General features: G+C 40.5%; 1 protein-coding gene across 3 annotated transcripts in view; it reads left to right on the plus strand.

Annotated features, from left to right (window-relative positions):
* cadm1b (cell adhesion molecule 1b) overlaps positions 1-20,197 on the plus strand; it is a 190,775-nt gene extending 170,578 nt beyond the window's left edge. For 2 of the 3 annotated variants that reach the window (XM_033632038.2, XM_033632039.2), the window contains 3 exons: positions 3,046-3,096; positions 15,239-15,367; positions 15,532-20,197. In XM_033632038.2, coding sequence (XP_033487929.1) covers positions 3,046-3,096; positions 15,239-15,367; positions 15,532-15,650 — 299 coding nt within the window. In that variant the 3' untranslated portion in view covers positions 15,651-20,197. The remainder of the gene's footprint in view (positions 1-3,045; positions 3,097-15,238; positions 15,368-15,531) is intronic. The other variant, XM_078167019.1, reaches the window with a different exon arrangement.
* The last annotated feature ends 2,688 nt before the right edge of the window (positions 20,198-22,885 follow it).

Here is a 22,885-nt window from a genome sequence, read left to right on the forward strand (position 1 = left end):
ACTGTGTGACAGCCCGGACAGGTGTGAGGCCGATGTAAATCCACGTCAAATCAAGTCCTATTGTGGTGCATGTATTGTATGCGGCCGGTCGAAAGGCTGAGAAAGAGGCTTGTCATGCTGTTCTCCACGTGGGTGTGTCTGCAGCAGGCTGTGAATTGTGCCCCCTGGCTGGTGTGTGCTGGTGTGGAGAGAGCTGACCAGAGAGAGGCCTGTCTCTCTCAGAGGTGACCCAGTGCTATAACTCACACATACTGTCTGTTGGCAGGAGAACAATGCTGCTTTTACCACCACAGTGTAGCCCACAGTTGACTTTTCAACCTATGAATCTTCCACGGATGAGAAGTCAAAAACTCACAAGCCACTGGAAATTGGAGGGGTTTATCCCAGGTTTGGATATAACATCAGCAGACAGGACTCATGGTTCTCCCTGTTCTTATGAAAGGCTGCTGTGAAAATGTCCTTGTGAATCACGCTGATTTTGCCAAACAACTTCCAACACATCAGCTTGTAGATTAATTTTTCATAATATAAATTCATAGGCTACAGCACAACAACCTCTTTTACAGGCATTTCCTTCTTGTTCTTTGGGAAAACCTCCAAAAAAATTGATGTAAAAGTAACTTTTAAGCAAGAGAAAACAAATAGACAAAAGAAAAGCAAAATCTCTTCCCTGCTGTTGTGTTGGCAGGCAGGTTTAAGCAGGCATGGATAAACAATTTCTCCTACATTGTTTCACTTTATGGTTAAATTTTCTCATATCAAATTCCTCACTGATACAAATGCTCCCTGAAAATATGGCCTCTCCAAAATACACTCATATTTCAGCCCTCATAATGCTGAGCCCAGAGTCATCCAGGCTGGAAATTGCCCATGGAGAATTCTTGTTCGCCTGGATATTATATGTGCCACATCCTATCCCGGCCTTTGTGAAGACCCTCTTCCCTGAATGGCCAATTTCCCTCTTCCAGACACTGACATTTCAGCTATCAGACTGCCTTCGGTCACAGGGAAAGAAATCTAGCCCACCCCCCTCTTCAAATACTGTCAGAGGAGAATCTCTGCCTGATACCCCGATACCCCCCTACCACCATCAACACCACCTCCGCCATACACTCCATCCCCAGCGGCAACATTATGCTGTCCTTGATGTTTTATCATTAGTTTGGGAGTGTGTGGTCCCCCACTGCTGTCTTTTGATGGAGTGCAGACAGTAAAGGCATGGAGACAGCCAGCCAATTTCCCCTGCTGCGACTCTCCCACAGCAAGGGGTCGTGCTATCTTTCCCCTGCACCAGAGCCAGGCATATATTCCCCTGATGAGGAAGCTTTCAGCCCTCCTTAGTACCGTAGCATACCTGAATTGCCCTCCATTTTGTCTTTCTGATTATTTTGTTTGGGGGTTAGTGACAGGCCTAATCAGTACAGTGCGGGGCGGAGGATGCTGCTCGGGGCTCTGCTGTGCTGCAGCGGGAGACCACCAGAGTGGTTTAATTTGCAGTTTGACTTAATTATTGCAAGAGACAAGAAAATAGCAATACCTTTCCATGATTGTTAGACATAATTATTCATAGTTAATTGAAAAATTAACAAAAAAAGGGAAATGTTATAGCTTACCGTAATAAAATATAATAAAACTGCAGCACAGTGAACTGTTAGTGGTGTTTTCTTTGTGTTTTTAGCCAAGCTAGTGGCTGGCAATGACAGTCTGTAGGTCAATCAGCCCATCCAAACTGTAACAACTTAACAACTGTTGGATGGGTGGCCATTACATTTTATAAAGCCATTAATAGTTCCCAGAGGATATAGGTTTATGACATTGGTAATCGCTTTTCCTCCAGCGCCACCTCGAGGCTGACATTTTTAATTTTTAATGAAAACATCTCAACAACTATCGGATGGATTGGTAAAAACTTTTGTACAGACTTTCGTGGTTAAAGAGGATTAATCCTAATGACTCTGATGATCCCCTGATTTCCTGTAGCACCATTATGAGGTACCCATATTGAGTTAGAGATCTTGTCAACTCTTCATTAAATTTGGTGCACATATTCATGTCACCCTCAGGATGAATTATAATAACTTGATGACCCCCTGACTTTTCATTTAGTGGCATAATCAAGTAGAAACTATAATTTGTCCAAATACCTGCAAAACTAATGACATTCCAACCTCATCTCAACTGCTATAGAAAGAGTGAAAAAGTCCACAAAGGGAGGGTGGGAGGGCAGGTGGATGTTCAAACAAACTCCAGACTCCAACAGGAGACTGCTACTTATATCCTGCGTAAACCAAAAGTGAATCGGTTATATGAATAATGACATAGTTAGCATGTGTAGCATACTACACTAGTAATGTATGTTGTTAGTAATACATTAGTACCAAAAGTACTTATTTTAAGCCAAACCATGATGTTTTTTCTAAACCTAACCACGTGTTTTTTGTGCCGAAACTTAAAGAAGCACACCTAAAAACATTTTTACCTACGTTCTAAGTTATTTTGAGACTGTATACATTTAACAAGCAGAAACGTGAAAGCAGAAGTTTTTTTAAAAGACAAAATGCATGTAACGAGTGTAAATTTACGTGCCATCCCTAATCGTCCAAAACTGATGCTAAAGGAGTACCAGTGCATATTAATTTAACGTGTAGGGACACTGATCGAGCGTCAGTATTGGGAGTTGAGAGTGAGAATGTGCTGGACATTCCCACCAGCCTCAGCTGTACTTTGTGTTTAGTGCTAATTAGCAAATGTTAGCATGCTAACACACCAAGCTAACATGCTGATTATTATATTATATAATTATAAACAGGAGGTTAGCATTGTCACTGTGAGCATGTTAGCATGCTGACGTTAGCATTTAGCTCAAAGCGCCACCGTGCGACCATGAGCTCTGTCTCCTACCTCACCACTGAAACTAAAGACGTGTGCATGTTATTATTTTTTATAGCACAGCTTCTCATCTTCAATGACTTTTGTCTATTTCTTTACTCTTGTCTTCCTTTGTTTCTTATACATGTTCTTTATTTTTTTACTCTTTTCATCTAGATGCTCCCACTACTATCCCCACACCCACCACCAATCCAGTCAACACGCAAGGTACTGTATTCCCCCACTACTGTCCCTCTCAGCAATCATGTGTGTGCGTGTGTGTGTGTGCGTGTGTGTGTGCCTGTGTGTGTGTGTGTGTGTGAGCTTGCATGCACTTGTGATCAGGTGACCGGGGAGAGAAAGAATGAGGGCTTGTACCTAAGGCTAAGAGAGACTGTGGATGGCCAGTTTTAATCAGATAGTGCTGCTGATAGGTGACATTGAGGACAGGCAGCGCGGGGCTTTCAGAGGCACCTGTCATAGCCCTTTTCCAGTCTCATGTTTGATCTGAGAAAACGCAGAGACTCTGCTTTGCTGTTCTGCTATCTTATCAGCATCTGCAGCTATATCTCAACCGGCCCATCCATCATATTATAATGCCCTTTACATCTCTCCTACAAATGCCAGTCACATCTCGTCTTTGCGAGGCCAAAAAACATCAATAACTATTTTCTCACAGACAAATGAAATGAATGAAAGGCAGTTCATTTGGGGTGTTTATAGCAGAGCAACCTTTGGCATCTCCTATACACACTATTTTATACTTTGATTAAGCTGTGTTGCAAAAAATGTATTCTAATATTAACCATTAAAAAAAAACTTGCTATTATTTCAAAAGCACCGCTAAGGCTAGACAGATGGCGAGGCAACCTTGGGAGTTGACATTTGGATATGCCAGAATGTGACATTTCAATACAAAAAAAGTATCCTTAAAGAATAGATCGGTTTATCAATAGCTGCTTTAGAGATACGGCAATTTTGGCCCTTTTGTCATGGCCACTCTGCATTTCATACGGTCTTAAAAATGTGGAGTGGCAAATAAACACATAATAAGTTTGAAACTCAGTGTGAGACTGCATCAAAAGCTCCACTATTCTAATGTGGCAGCTTTCAGATATCATTCATTTATTTGATCAAATAATTGGCTTTTCAATAATTTGTTTGTGCATTATGTGTGTATCAGAAAACAGGGTCAGTAGTGACAGAAGTGACACTGTCTGTAGTCACATTTGCTCTTCTCCACTGCATGTTTTAAATTACTTCCTCATGTTTGAAATTCCTACTTCAAACCTGCTTTTTCTTCCCCTCTCTCTCAAATGAAGTTATCAGCAGTGTGCCAGTGATCATGATGCATGGATACAGCCTCATTTCAGCTCTCTCACTCTCTCTGGGTGTGGCTCAGGCAAACAGGAAGTTGCTTTTGCAGAAGTGTGCATTACTCTGCATTTTTCCCTCCCTAAGCTCCTCTCCTCCAAGTTACACTGATGCAGCCGTCTCCGTGTTTTCTGCTGTAACATTCCAGTAATTTCCGAAAGACAGGCTTGAAAGAGGATTTACGGTGATTTATGCAGTACATGCTGGGAGGATGTAATTGAGCTTTCTTGCAGTTCACTACTCTTCTAAATACCCTGTCACAGGGGCAATGGTAAGCTGGCTTGCGGTAGATTGCTTTGCACTACCTTAATCAGCATAACAGCACAGTATAGCATTTCCCTCAGTAAGGACATATACAGCACAATTTCTTATTCATTCATTATAACCAGAGTGTGAACTGGCACGGCCACCTCCACCACCAGCTGCGATTTTCTGTTGTAATCAGGGACCACTGAGCTACCTCTATATCCTGATTTTTAAAGGCCAATCAGTTAAGTTTTTGATGCATACATTTTCAGTACTGGCACATATAGACTGAAGACGTCTTGATTTTCTCTTTTAAAAAATCATTATGTTGTTTAACTGATCATCACTAAAAATCGCTCAAACATTATAGATGTAAACAAAAAAATCAGGTAACAAACATCTCATCTCTTATATTCCTAAGTATGTTTTCATCAGTTTATAATCAGCTGAACAAAAGAATCGCTGTGTTTTTATTACCTTAGAATTTACATAAAGCAGGTCATCGTCTATGGAGTTTGCCATGTTGTTTCTGCAGCAGCCCAGAACAGACAATCAAACACGCTCTAAAAAAAGGGCCATTTGCATTTTCTTCCTGGCCACTGTAGTTCTCCTACACACTTGGCACAAGGAATAAGGGTCAGCTCTGCAACCTCACTGCTAGACGCCACTAAATCCTACACAGTGGACCTTTAAATCTAGTTGTATTGTTTTATCCATTTTAGCCATGGATCCATTCTTTTTTAAGCACTTTAGATTTCTTTCATACTATATGTAGTCATTTGAACCATTTATCAATGGATGTTGCATTAGGATCAGTTGCTTTTGTTTATAAATTTTTGGTTTTGTTTGGACCTTGGTTTCTGTTTTTTCCATACCTTCAAATGGACTGCACTCGTATAGCACTTTTCTAGTCTTCCGACCACTCAAAGCACTCTTTTGTTGACATGCTACATTCACACACACTTCGTTTACACTACACTGCATGCCAGATTCACCCATTCACACACACATTCACACACTGGTGGCCAAGGCTACCCCATACATTGTGCCATCTGCTACTCAGTAAGCATTCCCATGTACTCACACTGCAATGGGACAGCCATCGGAAGCAATTTGGAGTTCAGTATCCAAGATACTTCGACATGCAGGTTGGAGCCGGGAATCGGACCGCCATTTTGACATGGTAAATGGTATATTTAAAGAATATATATACTGACAAAAACAAAATAAATCTCACCAAAAAAACATCTTTGTTAGTCTTTCCATTGCTCCCAACAGTCGCCAGCTTTGGTTTGGTCAAAATAAACACTGAGTTAAATGTGATAATATGCTGGCTCTGCATGCTGTTTTCCCCTGCTGTCTCTCTCTGCCATTGCTGGCTGGCTTTTTACTCATCCTGTAACGTTATCCCGACCATTCAGTCACCATCTTTTTCAGCTCAGTTGCCTGTTCCGCCAGTAGAGACTGACCTCTGGTGGTGCATGCTGTGCACTACAATACATGACCTCAATACAGCATTTGTATTTTTGGTATTGAAAATCAGACCTGCAGGATTTCCCGGGGAGATTAGCATCTTCTATGCAGAAGCTGATGGGGATCCAATAAAATCAACAAATCAACAAACAAACACAGTGTCTAATGTTGGTAGGTTTACTAAAGGACCTGTTCTGAATGCTGGTAACAGGACTGCCCTTTGTTTCTTACATCTCACAGATTGTACTTTGTAAATGTTCTTTTTTGTACTGTACTTCGACAGCTCCACCTAGATCTGAGTATTTTACAGTGTACTTATGACTGGGATGAACTTACTGAATGAATACACTAAGCTTTCAAGTTGCTGTCATTCACTAATCCACATAAGCAGCAGGTGCCGTGTGAGCACGCTATTCTCCCTCTGTACTGTGAAAGAAAACATGAAAGGGGGTTTCTGAATATTGTTAGCCTGCTGCCTCCCCGTCTTTCTGGTTCATAATAGACGTTAAAAAAATTTGGAGTTAATTTCCAAAAAGCTATGTTTTCACTTGCCATGTTTTCTTCGCTCTGGTAAGTTGTTTTTTCCCCTCTTGTTGTTGCCTTGCAAACCAGAGCGTCAGTTCAAGGCCTAAATATGGTTTTGTGCAGTGGGTGCTGTAAAAGCACAGAATCTCACATTGCTTGTCTTCAATGCTGTTTCATGTTCAGAGAGTTTTGCAAGAGTTCATATTGTCAGGTCTTTCAGTGTCTTAAAAGATGAAGAGAGCGAGTGTGTGTGTTTGCGTGCAGACCTCATGGGAGAGATAAGTCACCCTTTCGAAGGAACATTCCTTTTCATGTGTTTGAAAGTTTTTTTAGACCTTGTTTCTCTCCATGTGTTTTTATTGCATATTTACACTAAAACAAAAAGCTTTTAGTTGCCAGATATGCATGACCTTCTTCCTCACTGATCTAAATACTTGATTCAGACATATTGCACTAAACTTAAGTAGTATGCAGCTATTTCTGAGAAAAGAAATGGTGTGAATGAAGCAGAATATTGTCTTCGAGATGGACAGTTGATGGTTCCAGCATCACAGGAAAAAAAGTACTTCACAAGTTCTTTGTCAGTGGCTGTATTTTCTTTTGGGGGAAGAGGGCAGAATTTACCCAGAATCCCCAGCTCTGAAGGAATAAAGAGAGTCTGTGGCTATAATGCTCCAGCTCGTCAGATGCTCAGAGATGATCCAAGGCAGGGACATGATATCCCGGCTAAGCCTTCAGTAACCCCCCTCTCCCCCTGCTTGTTGAGAGCAGCCAGAGGAAAGACACGGAACAAGGAATTATGTTGTAGACTTGATTAAAAAGACCCTATGTTTCTGCAGATCTGCAGTCCAGGGTAAATTGTTGTTTAGCATGCTACAGGAGGACCTCGGCTGAATAATCTAAAAGGAATATATAAGCTAACCATCTCAGAGGCTTTGGGGTGTGAAGGGTTAAAGGAGGTTTTCTAAGGTCAACAGCGTTCTGCTTTATGGATGGTACAAGTTGTAAATTAACTGCCAATAAGAGCTTTGCTAGCAAACATTACACCACACGTGAACACGAGTCTGGCCTCTATACTGCACCCTTAAGACTATATAATACTGCTAACCATAATATAGTTTTAATTGCTTGCTTGGCTAAGCCATCAGGGATTTGTAGATCCTTATGACTTTAACATGCAGCACACGAAATACATACATGACTTCAGGGTTATTCCCATTCCTTTGTTCCGACATACACATAGATTTTTTTTTCCCAAGTGAGTAAACCATGTGAATTTTCACCAGATGGTATTTCAGGAATCCATTTCTGGCAGGTTTTCATACATGTGTTTTTTCTTTTTCTGTTTTTTTTTTTGCTGTTTCCTCCCTCAGCACTGGTACATGTGAGGTGTTGGCAGGTTTCCACTGCTGTTTAGTCTTGGGATTCAAGCCTTAACACCACGCTTGCTATTGACTTCACCAAAGACTGTTATGCGTGGATTTAGTATTCAACATAATTAGCCATTAAACATTTACCAGCGTTGTTTTAACTCTCACATGTATCATTTCTCTTTGAAGTATTTCATTGGAAAAATTAAAGAATCATTTAGAAATGCTAATTACTCCCCCCCCCCCCTCACATTTGTTTACTCGGATTCCCAGTTGAAATTGTGTTTTTTCTGACCTGAGGTTTTTCCTTTCTTTCCTTTAAACAGTTATTAAAGAAAGAAAATATTGTAATGGTCCATTTTAATTGGTCTCCGGGGAATAGGTTAGTAATGCCAGCCCACCCTGAAGTTAAAAGAGTGTTTCACTGCAGTAATATTGTTTTTTCATGGAGCAGTAGTAAATGATTATGAGAGCTCTACTTAGCAAATTAGGGTTTGGAGATTGAATGTTGTGTGCCAATGAACTCACACTGTGTCCTCATTTTCGGCTGATAAGGTGTACATTTGTGGCGCGTTACTGCATGCAACTTTGGGAAGGGAGCAGTAAGTTCTATTATTTTGTCAACCTTTTCTCCTGTCTTGATGTGCACTGCGGGGAAAACACATTGAAGTGGAAGTATGAAGTGGAGATGGGTGCTACCGGCTTTTGTGCAGACAAGTTTGCCAATCTCAAAAGACACAATAAGCTGCCATCGAGGAGTTCAAGTTCACTGTCACAATTTCCATTCATTTGCTATTTTATTAGTTGTAGTCAGACCTTCACTTGTATTTCAGCACCTCCGTTAAATGTCACGGCTGTACTTGCACATCTTCAAATCACTCTTTGGGCTATTACAAAGGACTCAGGAAATCTATTTAGCGAGCGAGCAGTGGCATTGGAATTCAACTGCGGACAATATTGTGCTCTGTTGACGGTCTGCTACAACAGCAATACAAAAAATGATTTGGTGGAGATTGCCCATGTATGCTCATCTCATTACGTTCATTTCCTTTTCCAGCAGCAATGAATACAAAAGCCGCGGATGTTAGCAGTTCAAGACTGCAAAATGGCTATTGACGGTCCTCAAGTTGATTCTGCAGCAGTGCCCGATTGTCCTGCCACTGTCCAGGAAAAGGTTACTGTGAGAGTCTATTCAGTGCAAGTGACGGCTCTGCTCTTTCAATGCAAGAGAGTCATTGTTTCAATTATATCCATGTAATTACATCTATAAATTGTAATGTGTTTGTGTGTGTATGTGTGTGGGGGGGGGGGGGGGGGGTTGGCGCATGTGTGTGAGACATGCCTCATTATGTGAGCAGAAAACTATTAAAAGAAAAAAAATAAAGATGGAAAAACTGAAATAATGTTCCATTTTTATCAGCCTGGTGACAAGCTTGCAGCTGTGACAGATAGTCTGACAGGAAGCTCTGTTGCTGACCAGAGCGGCAATTAGTCATTCCAGTACAGAGATGGAAAGGTGCAACTGTAAAGCATGCGGTACTGGGAGTTCAGCGGAGCAGATTTCACCGTCGCGCAGACACGGGCATCAGTTGCAAATCCTCTTTATTCCCCCATAAATCCCCACGGCTGTGCACATCCTGTCAGGACGCCGGTGTGGGCATGTCAGCACTCCCCCCATCGAGCTGTGAGCAGAGCTGTGCCGGCGGTATGGACACCAGCCACATTACAGACATAATCAAATTCTACTTATTTCAAGTGTGAGGCCACAAAGGCTGCTGTAATAACACTGTCTGTCATTTGGAGGTCTTTTTTTTTTTCTATTCTAAGCACCGTGTAGCATTACGAATATATTGAACATGGACGGCCGGAGGGAATCACACTCTTGATCCTGGGTGTGTTAGAGCACTGAATGACAAACTAATCTACACAGGAAGAGGGAGGAAGGATCGTAATGACACTTATAAAGAAAACCCTTTCTCGTCAAGGTTGGAGATCTGGGTCAGATACAGAGGTGATTCTGGAGTCCTTAACCTCCCTTTTCACTCTGTTACCCAAATGCAGTGGACAAAATAACACCTGCTACAAATATGGCAGACCAGGATAAACAGCCCATGGAGATCACATTGCAGGATGTTCAGGTTTTTTGTCCACCCTGTGAGCAATGAAATATCTCACAGCAACATAAAAGGGATAGTCCAGCGTTTTATGATCCGTGAAGTTGGGGGCCTCACAGGTGACAGATTAAGGGTTGGCTACAGGTCGGTAGATAAAGAAGGTCACCTAATAATTATATGGTTGGGGTTCGATCCCTTGCTCCTGATTGTCCGAGTTCTTGAATTGATTTGAATGAGATGGAGATGCTATAGCACTTTGGATACAAGCTAGAGTGTAGAATCAGGTGATAATTTACTTTAAATTATCAAAATAGATTTGCAGAGCGGAGGCTGAAATATCCTGACTGTCCTTAAAGAGACACTTTGTGAATTTTGAACCAACTGTGTATCGTAACAGTGTGGGTAGTATCATTTCGCTGGCTCTGGGGCTTTTGCTCGAACTACAGATTATACTTTTTTGAAAAAATATTTTTTTGAAGAAATACTTTTTTTTATACATTTTTGAATGTCTGCCACCATGGACAAAGAGTATAAAAGCAGATCAAGAGAGAGACCCACCCCTCTTTCTCTCAAACTCACACCAAATGCTGATCAAACTGTAAAACAAGGCCGTTCTGATCAACCATAAACCAAGATTCTGTCTCTGTATTGCCTGTTTATCACCTAAAATATCTCCAGAAACATATTTAGTGAACTGTTTAGCTGTAATAGGAGAATTTGTGAACAGGAAGTGTTTCCTGTGTTGTAAAAATGGAGGCTGAACATACTGAGATCAAACGGTAAATCTAAGTGGTGCTGATAAAATATGAACCAAGATTCTGTGACTGTGTTGCCTGTTTCTCATCTCAGATGTTTTCAGAAACATATTTTAGATCAGCGTTTAACTGTAATTTGAGAGCAAATGCTAATGCCACAGGCCTTTTCCTCTGTTTTCTCTGGTCATGTAGCACCAACTTGAGAAGTATCTCCATTGTTGTCCATTGCCTAGAAAAAGAAAATCTTTCCAGCAGTAAAATATCTTCTTAATATTACAATATAATAATAATATTACAACCAGCCTGCCTGGTAAATGCCTCCATCTTCACCACTGCATACATCCAGTAACGCAGGCTTCCTGTTGAAAATGTGTAAATCAGATATAACTCTAATGACATTTCCAGACTTAAGAAAATCTTGCTTCAGAGCCACAGAATATATTATACAACTGTTTTCACAGGCGGAGTAGTGCACCTCACGACAAATGACCTTTATGTTTGAAATCAGCTTACAATACACTTTAGACCTCTGTATTGCACTGCATTATGTAAGATGTCTCATAATCTCCTTACGCTGTAATGCAGGCTGCAGCAACACCGCAAAATGAATGAAAATGAGTAATATTTATATGGAATCTGAGATCATGTTCCTGTGGCCTTCCCTGTAATAAATACAGAACTGACAAACAGAAAACCAGTGTTCAGTAGTGTACTTAATGCAGGCAACATGATATGCAACCAACCATAACAGTTGATACTGTAGGTGTTATGGGATTTTTTAGTTTGACATTTTTGTGATAGAGTCTCGGCGCTTACCTTGGGCGAATTTTTCTACCTGTTAAATAAAACTCTCCCTCGGTGTGCAGAGGTGGCCGAGACCCTGCATGTTTCCTTGCGGATGTGTCAAACGGAAGACAGCGGGGAGCAAGGTGAGGGTAGGAAGGTGTGGGGAGGTGAAGGAGGGAGGGAAGGGTTGGGGGGGGGGGGGGACAGGACTGTGCACAGGCCATTTAGTGGTGAATGTTCATTAGCATGGAGCATGGGCCGTTCCCTCTCCACGGGGAATGAGCTGTGCTATCTGACATCGCCGATACAGTAAACAAACGGCGCCTTGCACATCCCTGCTTCACATAGACCGTCGCACAGCAACGGCTCGCTCCATGAAGACGAGTCCATTTTAAGTGGGCGCTCAACTGAAACAAAACTTTTCTCATTAATTAGTTTCAACGCACTCACACTTCCAAGATGTCCTCATGCTAAACTGAATGCATCTTGAATAAGGTGTTGGGTTTTTTCGTGAGGTTGAGAAGTGAGTGTGTCACTTGTCTTAGACCCCTCAACCCAAGTTATTACGCCCTCACAGTGTTGAGAAATTCTGCACCCTCCGCTCGTCTTTTATCAGAATCATTCAAGTTCAGAGCATGACTAGTGAGATTGATGGAAAATTGAGCTGCTCTCTCATGCAGCAAAGAACAGTGCAGCCATTCCCTCGCCTGCCACTCCTCCATCAGTCCAAATGTGCACAGATATAGACTATTGATAAATGCCTCTGAACTATTCTGAGACTGGAAATTTAAAGGCTTCAAATTTTGCCTTGTTCTACTGTGGTGCACGGATAAATCTGGCTAAATGCTAGACAGTGATACTCTCTGACACCTGAGGCAGCCACGTATTTCTCTGCATGGGGACACCGGGCGCCAATTTATCTCCAGATTTGTGTCTATTTCTGATGATTGAGCTCTATAACTTCCAGAAATGGCCTCTTAAATCACAATGTATTTTACAGTGTGTGAACTCTCGCTGAAATTGCAGACTGTGTCTACTGTTTCATGGTGAAATAACTGTCTTAAAACATTTTTCAACATTGCTCACTCAAGGGGCTCGAGCAGCCATTTCGGCTATATGAAGCACTGAGAGCGCTTGTCTAACGAGGCTGCTCCAAGAGAATAACATCACACATGTATGGTTTATAACTTAGGGACACATCAGACTGTTTTAAACATTCAAGTAAATAGATACTGTTTTATTTTATTTCAACATTTTGGCAAAAATGCGTATTGTCTTTCTTGCTGAGAGTTAGATGAGAAGACCAATACAACTCATGTGTTTGTACATAAACTAAAGTCCTACCTATGGGACCATCATGACCACAGGCCCTCATGTGATTTAGAAATTACCCCCACATCTGTGTTTCACGCAGCACATTCACACTGAATCAGCAAAGTCTGTATTTTACCCAAATTTACTGACATTATCCCACAGACATGATGCGCACCTTTATTTGTAATTCCACTCTATACAACACAGAAACACTACACAGCACGACTCACACAGATGTACAGTTTTAACTTCCTTTTTTATTTTAAATGTGGTTTAAACAAAGAGAAGCGATTCTGCCACACACTGTCACGTTATCCATCTTATCTTCTTATGAGGTTTCGCTCCTCTGATGGATTTGAGCTTGTTCTTTCTGCAAATGGGTCTCCATGCTGTGTAGCGAGATGAGCTTCCTGCACCCAAAATGCTGTCAAAACTTTCATTTATAATTGCCAGCCTCCGTAATTCTAGACAAGAAAGAAGTAGAAGAAAGACGCAGTGAAAACAAAAGACCTGAATGCAACCACAAATCACAAGATGCCAGATCGCACAGGACTAATATTACTGCATGACCTCTGTGTTTGGCAAAATATAGTAGCTAATTTGGGATGGAACTTTTACTTGATGAATTGTGGAAATGGCGGACGGGATTAAGATCATAGACAACCTCTGCCATTATTACAAATTTCCAAGTAATAATACTAATCCCACGCAAATAGGGCTTATGACGCTACAGCCCCCAGTCGATTAGTTTAGCTTCGAATTAAGACTGTAAAAAAGGAAGTTACTGCCCCTGGCCAAGAAATCACAGTGTGTCATTTTTACACTTGGGTTTTGTACGGATTACTCAAACAAGATAAACTAGCAACAGGGATCAAGAACTGGTTCCAGTTGAGGACTGGTTCCAAATTCTGAATCACATGTCTCCAATCTTATTAATTCCTTTTATCAATGCTGGCATGTTTGTCTGATAGTTACACATTGCTTAACAATGACATCAAAGTCGTGTTTCATGTGTCTACACCTTTACCTTTTTTTCTACCCTATACTTTTCCACATTGTGTTCAGACCATACACTGTAATTGGTTTACAGACTCCCAGGTTGAAGCCTTGAGTTTGGCATTTTGGCCATTGCCATTTGGGTTGTTGGAGCCAGGGGTGACCATATTTGGGCAAGAGGCTGGTGATGTGACAAGCAAGGGTTGGATGTGACAAGACACCAAGGACAGCCTGTTACTCAAAGTGGCCCTCCCTTAATTATGCGTAAATTCAAGCCTTAATAAAATGTAAATGAGGGAGTTATATAAGAATTCAACCCCCAGACAGTTGTCATAATCCTGAAATTAGCTATAGAGACCAAAAACACGCTTTGTATCAGGCTGTAAACATGTTTATTTCTGCTGTTAAGTTTGACATTTTAACATGGGGGTCTATGGGGACTTAGTAACTTATGGAGCCAGCCTCAAGTGGCCATTCAAGGAAATGCAGTTTTTGACACTTCTGTATAGGCTTCATTTGTCAGGTCATGAAGGATGGCGCTTGGTTCAGATTTTAAAACAGTTGCATTGATGCTGAAAACCTGTGAAGGCCTCCTTTTCCTCTACACAGAAAATTGATCAGGAATCCAAAAGGGAATAGATAAAGAATCAGACCGATAAGCAGAATCCATAATGGTATTGGTGTAAATAAAATCCTATCAATTCCCATCCCTAGATATGGCATCTGAATTAGTGCACTTAAAAGGTGCTGGATCTTGTTACCTTTAGACAGAGCCAGGGTAGCTGTCCCCCCTGGTCTGTATGTTAAGCTACCATACAAATACTAGAGTGGCATTTATCCTCTCTTTGAACTTTCAGCAAGAGAGTGAATAAGCCTATTTCCTAGCAATGTTAAACTATTCCTTTAAATGTAATATGTGAATAGATTTTGTGTATCTAAATAAGTTTTGAATGTCAGTTGTTTCACAGACAACTGGGTGATAACACTGTACATAAATCTGGAAAGGAATTAGTGAGGGATCTGGGGATCATCATGCTGAATTATTTGCAGTGGTTTGCAGGATTTGTCAGTAGGAACTAAATGGTTTTACAGCCTATTTGTGGGACGTTTAGTTAAAAATAATGAACCATTTACCATCCTCCACAGACCAACTTGTGTTGTGACATTGTCTCATTTCTATTGGTAAACAGCATAACCTGGTATTTTTCTCAACAGCCTTTTCCAGTGTCTCCTCTCTGGTTAGGTCATGCTAAAATGATTTTGAGAGAAAACAAACCAATTTAGTTTATTTTGGCAGCCTTATGATTTAATGGCCACAGCTTCCAGTGTGGTCCGCGTCTGTGTGAAGGTATTAGTGACTGGCTGAGACGGTTTGCTGATCATGAAATTATTTACGGTTATTGTCCTGTTTTTTTAGACTCCAGAGCCGGCGAGGGGGCTCCGCAGAAAATTGACCATGCTGTCATTGGAGGAGTGGTTGCCGTGGTGATGTTTGCCATCCTCTGTGCACTCATTGTTCTTGGTCGATACTTTGCCAGACACAAAGGTAAAGCATTGGCAGTGCAATCATACTTAATCATAAAAACATCTTAGAGTTCAAGTGTTTTTGTTTGGTTGGGTTTTTTTTTTGTGAGTGGAGTGCAATAGGATTGAAGTGCACACATGGTTGGAGGAGGTGTGGGGGCTAATTTGTCTGTGCTCGTTTTCCAGGAACTTACTTCACACATGAAGCCAAAGGGGCGGACGACGCAGCCGATGCAGACACGGCCATCATCAATGCGGAGGGTGGACACAACAACACAGACGAGAAGAAGGAGTACTATATCTAAACTGGACAGGCCAGGAGAGACGGGTGGGGATGCTGCTGGTGGTGGTGGTGCTGTAGGAGCATTATGTCTAACTCTGATTGGTTGTGAGAAGGCATGGGGGTGGGGAGGGCGAGATTTAAAGAGGAAGAGAAGAAAGTGAAAAGTAGGACTGGCATGGCCAAGTGGTAAGAAGAGGCGTTTGCTGAGTCTCCTATCCGACCCTTCCTGGACTGCTGGGGCCTATTCTGTACAGTTCAATTATTTTACAGACAATTTTGTGCCTTGTTCTATTTCTTTTCTTTATTTTGTTGTTTCCCCCCCTTCACATGCTTGTTGGATTGGATTTTTTTTTCTTCCAATGTACTCCACCTGATCCTTTGTTACATTTGGCTTTCGGAGATAAAATGGGCCTGGTGTTTGTCTATGTGTGCTGCAGCTAGCTATTAGCTCATGTATCCAGATCCGAGGAGCCAGCTTTTACCACACTTCTTTTTTTTTTCTTTTTTTTTTTTTTTTTTGAGTAATCTCCAGAGTTCAGTAACTGGAACACAGTGTCAACACATTTCTCCCTGCTGGGTCGAAATCCAGTGGTCCCTGCAAATTCATCACAGATTGGTTTCGACATACTGCAGCGCAAATTTCACTCACCTTCCCCTCTACCCCACCCGCACCCCTCTGAGGTCAGGTTCACTGTGTTGATTACTAATGTTAACAGTTGTGAGTAATCATGCTCATCATAGAATGTATTTGTTCCTGAAAGTGAAGTAGGAGTGCCGTAAAGTATCATTTCACACCAAGCCGCAAAGTACAACTGGTCCCTCGCTGGTTTCAAGAGAACATCCGACGGTTAGTAGATGTGAGGTCAGTTTAGTATTTGTTTAGGGTATTGTGGAGTTCAGTCTTTGACATCCTGACAGCTGTAATGTACCATGATATAGAGTTAAAGTTTCCATAGAGAATCACTTATCCTTTTTTAAAACTCTGTATCGGGGGGTTTTCTGCTGGTTGAGAGGACAGCAGTGAGTCAACAATAGCAGGTAACGTTTACTGTCCTCTGCTTTCTTTTGTTTTTTTGCTTTTATTTTCATTAGCTGAACTGGTTCTGAAAAAAAAAAAAATCTTAATTTAACAGTTCGACATTTTAGGAAATACACTTATTTGCTTTAAGGGCCAGATTAAGGAGAAGATCATTATCATAAGTGTATTTCTGAAAATGGGCAAACTACTCCTTAAAAAACATCTCCTGTATCTAGAATGTTTTTTAGGGCTGGGTATCATTTAAAAATAACGATATCAGTACCAATACCAGTACCCTGAAAGTGATACCAATACCAGTAGTGTACTTCATTCGACATCCATAATGTAAATGGAGTAGCGTGTAGTATAGCCATACTTTCGAACGTTTTGGAGACGAATCGGCACGCTAAACTGCCAACTCCATGAAATACACCACACCACAGACTGTATGGTTGGACCTGTTGTTGCGGGAGTGTTAGCTTTGTGCTGGGGGACAGTTGTAAGAGTCTGCCTGGCCATACACACACACAGTGACAAGGCTAACTGTTAGCATCACGCAGCAAATGCTACTTAAGGTTTAACGACCAAGTTGAGCCATTCGGTGTCAGTTTCTGATGCTGGATTTTAGCCGGTGCTGCTGTGTTAGCTCGTGCTAATCGGGCAGGTGTTGAACTGAACGTTCACCGAGGAGAGCAGCTGCGGAAATGACCGCCTGTTCAATGGCTTAGTGTTGGATGTTAGCCACTGCTGATGTGTTAGCTCGTGCTAACAAGGCAGATGTTTAACTGTTTGCCAAGAAGAGAGGCTCCTTCAGCAACAGCAAGTTTGCTCATCTGGTGGAGAGCCGGGATGGTCTAGGATAAGACCCAAGGTGCAAAAAAGGGTCAAATGCAGGTATCACTTAACTGGAGACATTTCAGTACTACTTGGTACTGGGTTATTTTGGTTGATATCTTTCAGGTATACCCAGCCCTAATGATTTTAGTAGTTATTTTTGTCAGATTTTTTTTTTTTTTTTTGTCATCCTTTTGATGGATGGACCAAAAACATGGCAGAACACGTTGCTCTATGAGTACAGAGCCGAAAGAGTTGGCAGATATTATGTGGGGTTTGAGTCAGAGTGTAAGTATATGTTGTACCTAAAAGAGCAACTATTCCTGCTGCATTGATCATGAAATATAATTAAACTGTATTAATTGTTTGATATTGGTACAGCTTACTGTGTGTGCTTTTGGTTTAAACATTTTCATACCACCCACATGGTCGACCCTGGACCAAATATAATAATCACATGAGTGTGTACAGTGAATATCACTTGTATACAGCAAAGGCTGAATGTCCACTGTGTAGAGTGCTCCTCTCTCAACGATTGATTTTTTTTTTTTTTAAACTGATAATACGGTGCATTGATCATCTAACTAGAAATGTGTCCAGGACATTTTTTCATTTCTCAAGGTTTTAGAGTTTTATTTGATTGTACTGTGTTAAAGGGGAGAAAGATTGTTATGCTTTCAATGGAAAAGTTTCCTTTGCCATTGAAAGGTATGTCCGTGTGAATACCCGTTGCAAGTAGGGAAAAAAAATCACTGCTTATTTCCTGGCTTAGAAATCCTTGCTACACATATTTTTTTGCCCTTGCCCATACTCGAGTATAAAGACATTCAATCACTGCAAACATGAATCAGTTATATTTCCTTGCCGTCTGTAAAGACATTTTACCTTTGGGCTGTCTTTGATAACTTGTAAGGGCTCTCGGCCTTACAAGTTATCAAAGATTTGCGTCGAGCTTTAGACTTGGTTTGGGGAAAGATCATTTTCTCACTGTCATCCTGCAGCCTCAAACCTTCACACAGGAGCCGTCTACTGTTACAAATTTATTTATTTTTTTCCCCCCACCAACACAAAATCAGAAGATCCTACGCTCGCAGACGGAGACACAGTGTGCACACCGTGCGTGCTCCATGCCTCTGAGTCTGCCAGAGTAAAAACCTGTTTGGTAATTAGTGAGAGATTTCATTGTATTGCCTGAATAAGATAAAAATATCTGTAAATGTATTATGAAAAAGGATAACCACTGCCTTAAACCCACCTCTTGATACTTATCATTATATAGGAAAAGACTGAAGGACTTATTTTAGTGCCTTCTTTGATTCTGAGGCATATGGTTAGTATCTTATAGTATCTTCATGTACACTCTTACAGTATATCTTGTATATTTCTGTCCTTTCTAACTCACAGGGCCGATACTCATCATGGTCGTCTGTATTCACGCACCATAGACTTGCATCACGATTATGACCTGGAGCATAAAAAAGCTGGAATGCGTGTTTTTTTTTCTTTCTTTAGTATTTCTTTGTTTATCAGTGTGGTGTGGCAGCTTCCACTGACTAGAATGTCGTATGCCAGGATGTAGTATTTATTGTCTTAATTAGTGATGGCAAAACAATTTCAATTTGGTCATAATTATTTTCTCTGCTTCACTACATTTCTTATTTATTTGGATATCTTCAAGGACAAGGCTCGCTGGTAACATCAAAGAGGAATACAGTGCTGTAATAAGCTACAATAAAAAGTACATTCTTTTTCTGGATTTTAGAGTTTTGTTGTCATGGAAACAGTTATGTGCATGACGTATTATTTCGAGGTTTGATATTTATCATACATGGTTTTTAAGTGACTGCTGCTTTTAACCGGGGAACATAAAAAAAAAGATTGTCGGACACATCATTCTAATCCAGTTTTTTGATTTGTTTGAAATACTTGATATTTAGTATGTTTGTTTTCACTCTCTCAGGTTCATGAGTGTTAATAGTGTTTTTTGCATCTCAGGTAGAATGCAAATTAAAAGGCCCCAAGTATATACTGTAGTACCACAGCTATTCAAACAGTGAAAGAAAAACCACAAGATGTACATGTTTTTTCTCATTTGTACATGTTTATGTGTTCTTAATATGGTGCACTGTTACAGTAAACGTTAAATATTATTTTGCATAGACCTAGTTCACAAAGAAAGAAAACTAGATTTGTTAAGCAGACGAAAATTATGTACAGTCAGTGTCAACGAAGTCACAATGATGTTCATGAAACTTCTTCTTCTTCTTCTTCTTCTTCTTCCACCACCGTAACACTTTGCTCATACAGTATCGGTTATTTAGTAATTCTAGGATGTGACCACAGACAGTCAGTCAAGCATCTGTTTGCATTCAGTCCAATTTTCATAGATGACAAGATGGTGTATTTACTGTGACATGAAGTTTTATGAATGATCTGTAACATGTCTTGGATATTTGGATGAAGCTCATGTTTAAAGCCTGGGGAGGGAGGGGGGAGGGCGGGGATTGGTTGTTTTAATATCCCCAAAAATGGTTGTTTTTGTTGTTGAATCTTAACTTTCTCTCTGTACCCAGGTGACATTTTTTTCTTTTGTGTAGTAAAGAGGATGTTTCTCATATGACCATGCATATTTTGTATTGGTTCACACCGACATTTTTACAAAAGAAAAAAAAAATCAGAAGAGTACTTGTCTTAATAAAAAGATATCAATGTTTAAAGTGCTGTGCTGTTGTGACTTGATCAAAAAACATGGTTTCACTTTGTAGTCCCTTTCTGCTTGGAGACGCAGGCGGCAGAATTTATTAGCTCGTATTTGTTGTCACAATTCACTTCGCCTGTTTTAACGTGCTGAATACATTAGCTGGATTGAACCTGTTCACTTCATCCTCAGCTGCTGATACTTGTCAAACTCCCAAAGAAGAAAGATCTCAAGTGGAGGCAAAAATACTGTACCGACGTAGATTCCATGTGCAGCAGCAGCAGCAGCAGCAATCTGAGCTCCCATCAGTGACTGACACATGCACTGTGCTACAGATAGAGGCGAGAAACGTTTTAAATGACACAATGACTGACACCGACAGGCTCGGGGGCCCCTGTTAAGATTTCCGGCTGAACATGTGGATGTTGGTGATTTGACAAATTGATAGGTATTTCGAGGAACAAGACCCAGTTCATAACCATAAGCAATTCTGTCATCATAATTCCGTCAGTGCCACCATTTCCCATTACTTTAAGTGATCCATCCCAGGTAAAGGTCAATAACATTATTCAAACTTTAATGGGAATAGTTTAACCTTAGAAACCAGCCACTTTTCTCCCCTACTCATACAATCATTGAAATATAATGCTTCCCTCAAGGAACACTAAATACCTGCCTTTCAGATTTCTGAAACATGACAAATTATGTGAGTTTCCCCTGATTTATTATATTTTTTTCCCGGGGTTAAACTCTTGAAAATGGAATTAAAACCAGCTACAAGGCATTTGCTGTTGGGCTGCTGTCAGTGTATCATGAAAGCATGAATGTAGGAGGGTGATGTTTCAGTTAGATAATACTAATCCCATTTAAATGTTCAATTTTAATTTGGAATGACATGTTTAAGTGTAATTAGCACAATGGGGAAATTGAGAGTGAACGAATGTCTGAGCATGGCTTGTTTAGTTGGCTAATTGATTGATTGAGATTGATGGCATGTAGCACTTGGCTTGGCTGAGGTATAATTAAATGATGTGGGAATAAATAGTGGGTGAACAAAGGCAAACGCAACAAGCTCTGTCTGCACACTTATCTCCCTCTATGTTCACTCCTGTTTAGCACAAATACTGAAGGACTTGCATAATTGTTATTTACTTATTTATCGGGTCATTCAGTTGTTAACACGAGGACAAATCTCTCTAGTGTGTTGCTTTTTAAACTACATTTTTAGCCCTCACAGAGAACAGCTCGTGGGCTTTTTTGTACAGAAGATCTAGGCCATTTCATATATAAGATAAAAAAGCCTCTACCTGAAATTCTAAATGCCAAATGGCAGCTTACAGAGGATTTGTTTTTACTGTATTTGGCTCAGGTTTCACTTCAAGGTTGAACTTGCAAAAGTCTGATGACAAAACAATTGTACTCTTAAATTTTGGCCTCCTAGCACACAAAATAAAAAACAGCTTTATTAAATTACGTCAGAGCTTCACAACAATGTACTTGTCCTTCACTGAATTTCAATCATTGCTGCATAGACAGTCCAGTCGCCAGAATAAACTGTTCATATTATACAATTCTGTATTCCAAGCAAAACACGATCTGTTCTCAACCATAACCAAGTGGTTTTTGTGTCTAAACCTAACCACACGTTAACTCTAGTGTTATAATTTAACATATCCACTGCATAACATGCAAATATAACATATCTGTGATAGTGACGGTGATATTTTCTGTTAGTTGGACCCCCACAGCCCTGTTAGATGGTCTCAAGTGGATCTTTATTGACACCACTGTGTCATGTGTTCATTTGAATTGATTTTAAACTGTGATTTACACAAACACAGTTCATGGCATTAAAGTGGTTATTGTTGCAGTATTTTTTCAGACAATTGAACTGTCAATGCTGAGATTAGTTTGCCTTTGTATTTCTCCCACAAGCCACCCATTTCATCCATTATTTTTTAGCTTATTATTCTAACTGTTTATGCTGCTTAGACTCACTCTTTGGATTTTATTTTATTTTTTTTTTTTTCAAATGACTTCAATTATACTACACAGTCTTTTCAAGCAGTACTTATCAAGTACCCGCTGTAGGGATATCAGTCATCTGGCAATATGTCCACTGCCATCAAATATGATTGGCATGTTATAGCCATGGAGCCTGTCTTTGAGGGACGAAGTGTATCCTCATACAACTGTTCATATGATATCTGATGAATTAGCACCCCACAAGTGGCATCATCATGTTATGTACCTAATGTAAAGTTACGTAGGTTCAGTTTCTGAAAGGAAACATGGTGACAACATACCTTAAAATAACTGAATTCTCTTGGTTTCAGACAAGGACACAAACACTGTTCTCCTGGAGGAAAGTCTTGTGTTTTTTTGACCCATCCACCACCCCAGCCCTTCTCCTTACACAGACTTTCACTCTTTATAGTACTTCCAACTTTACTCCTTTCAGCGCACTGGTCACATGATCATAGCCTTCCTCATTACCTAGGTTTTATACAAATTATGGTGTGCTCTACGCTTCTCAGCAAAGGGGCTAAATAGCACTCCAACATGGCCAAATAACAGCATGACCATTTTTACAGATGTCCCTTGACCTCTGACTTCAATATATCATGAAAGTCCCATACAGTTTTGTGCACAAACACTTTTCTGAATGAAGTATAAATGTCCTATTTTGCGCCTGTTGTAATTGAAT

The sequence above is a fragment of the Epinephelus lanceolatus genome, chromosome 4, assembly GCF_041903045.1.
Source record: "Epinephelus lanceolatus isolate andai-2023 chromosome 4, ASM4190304v1, whole genome shotgun sequence".
Classification (NCBI taxonomy): Eukaryota; Metazoa; Chordata; class Actinopteri; order Perciformes; family Serranidae; genus Epinephelus; species Epinephelus lanceolatus.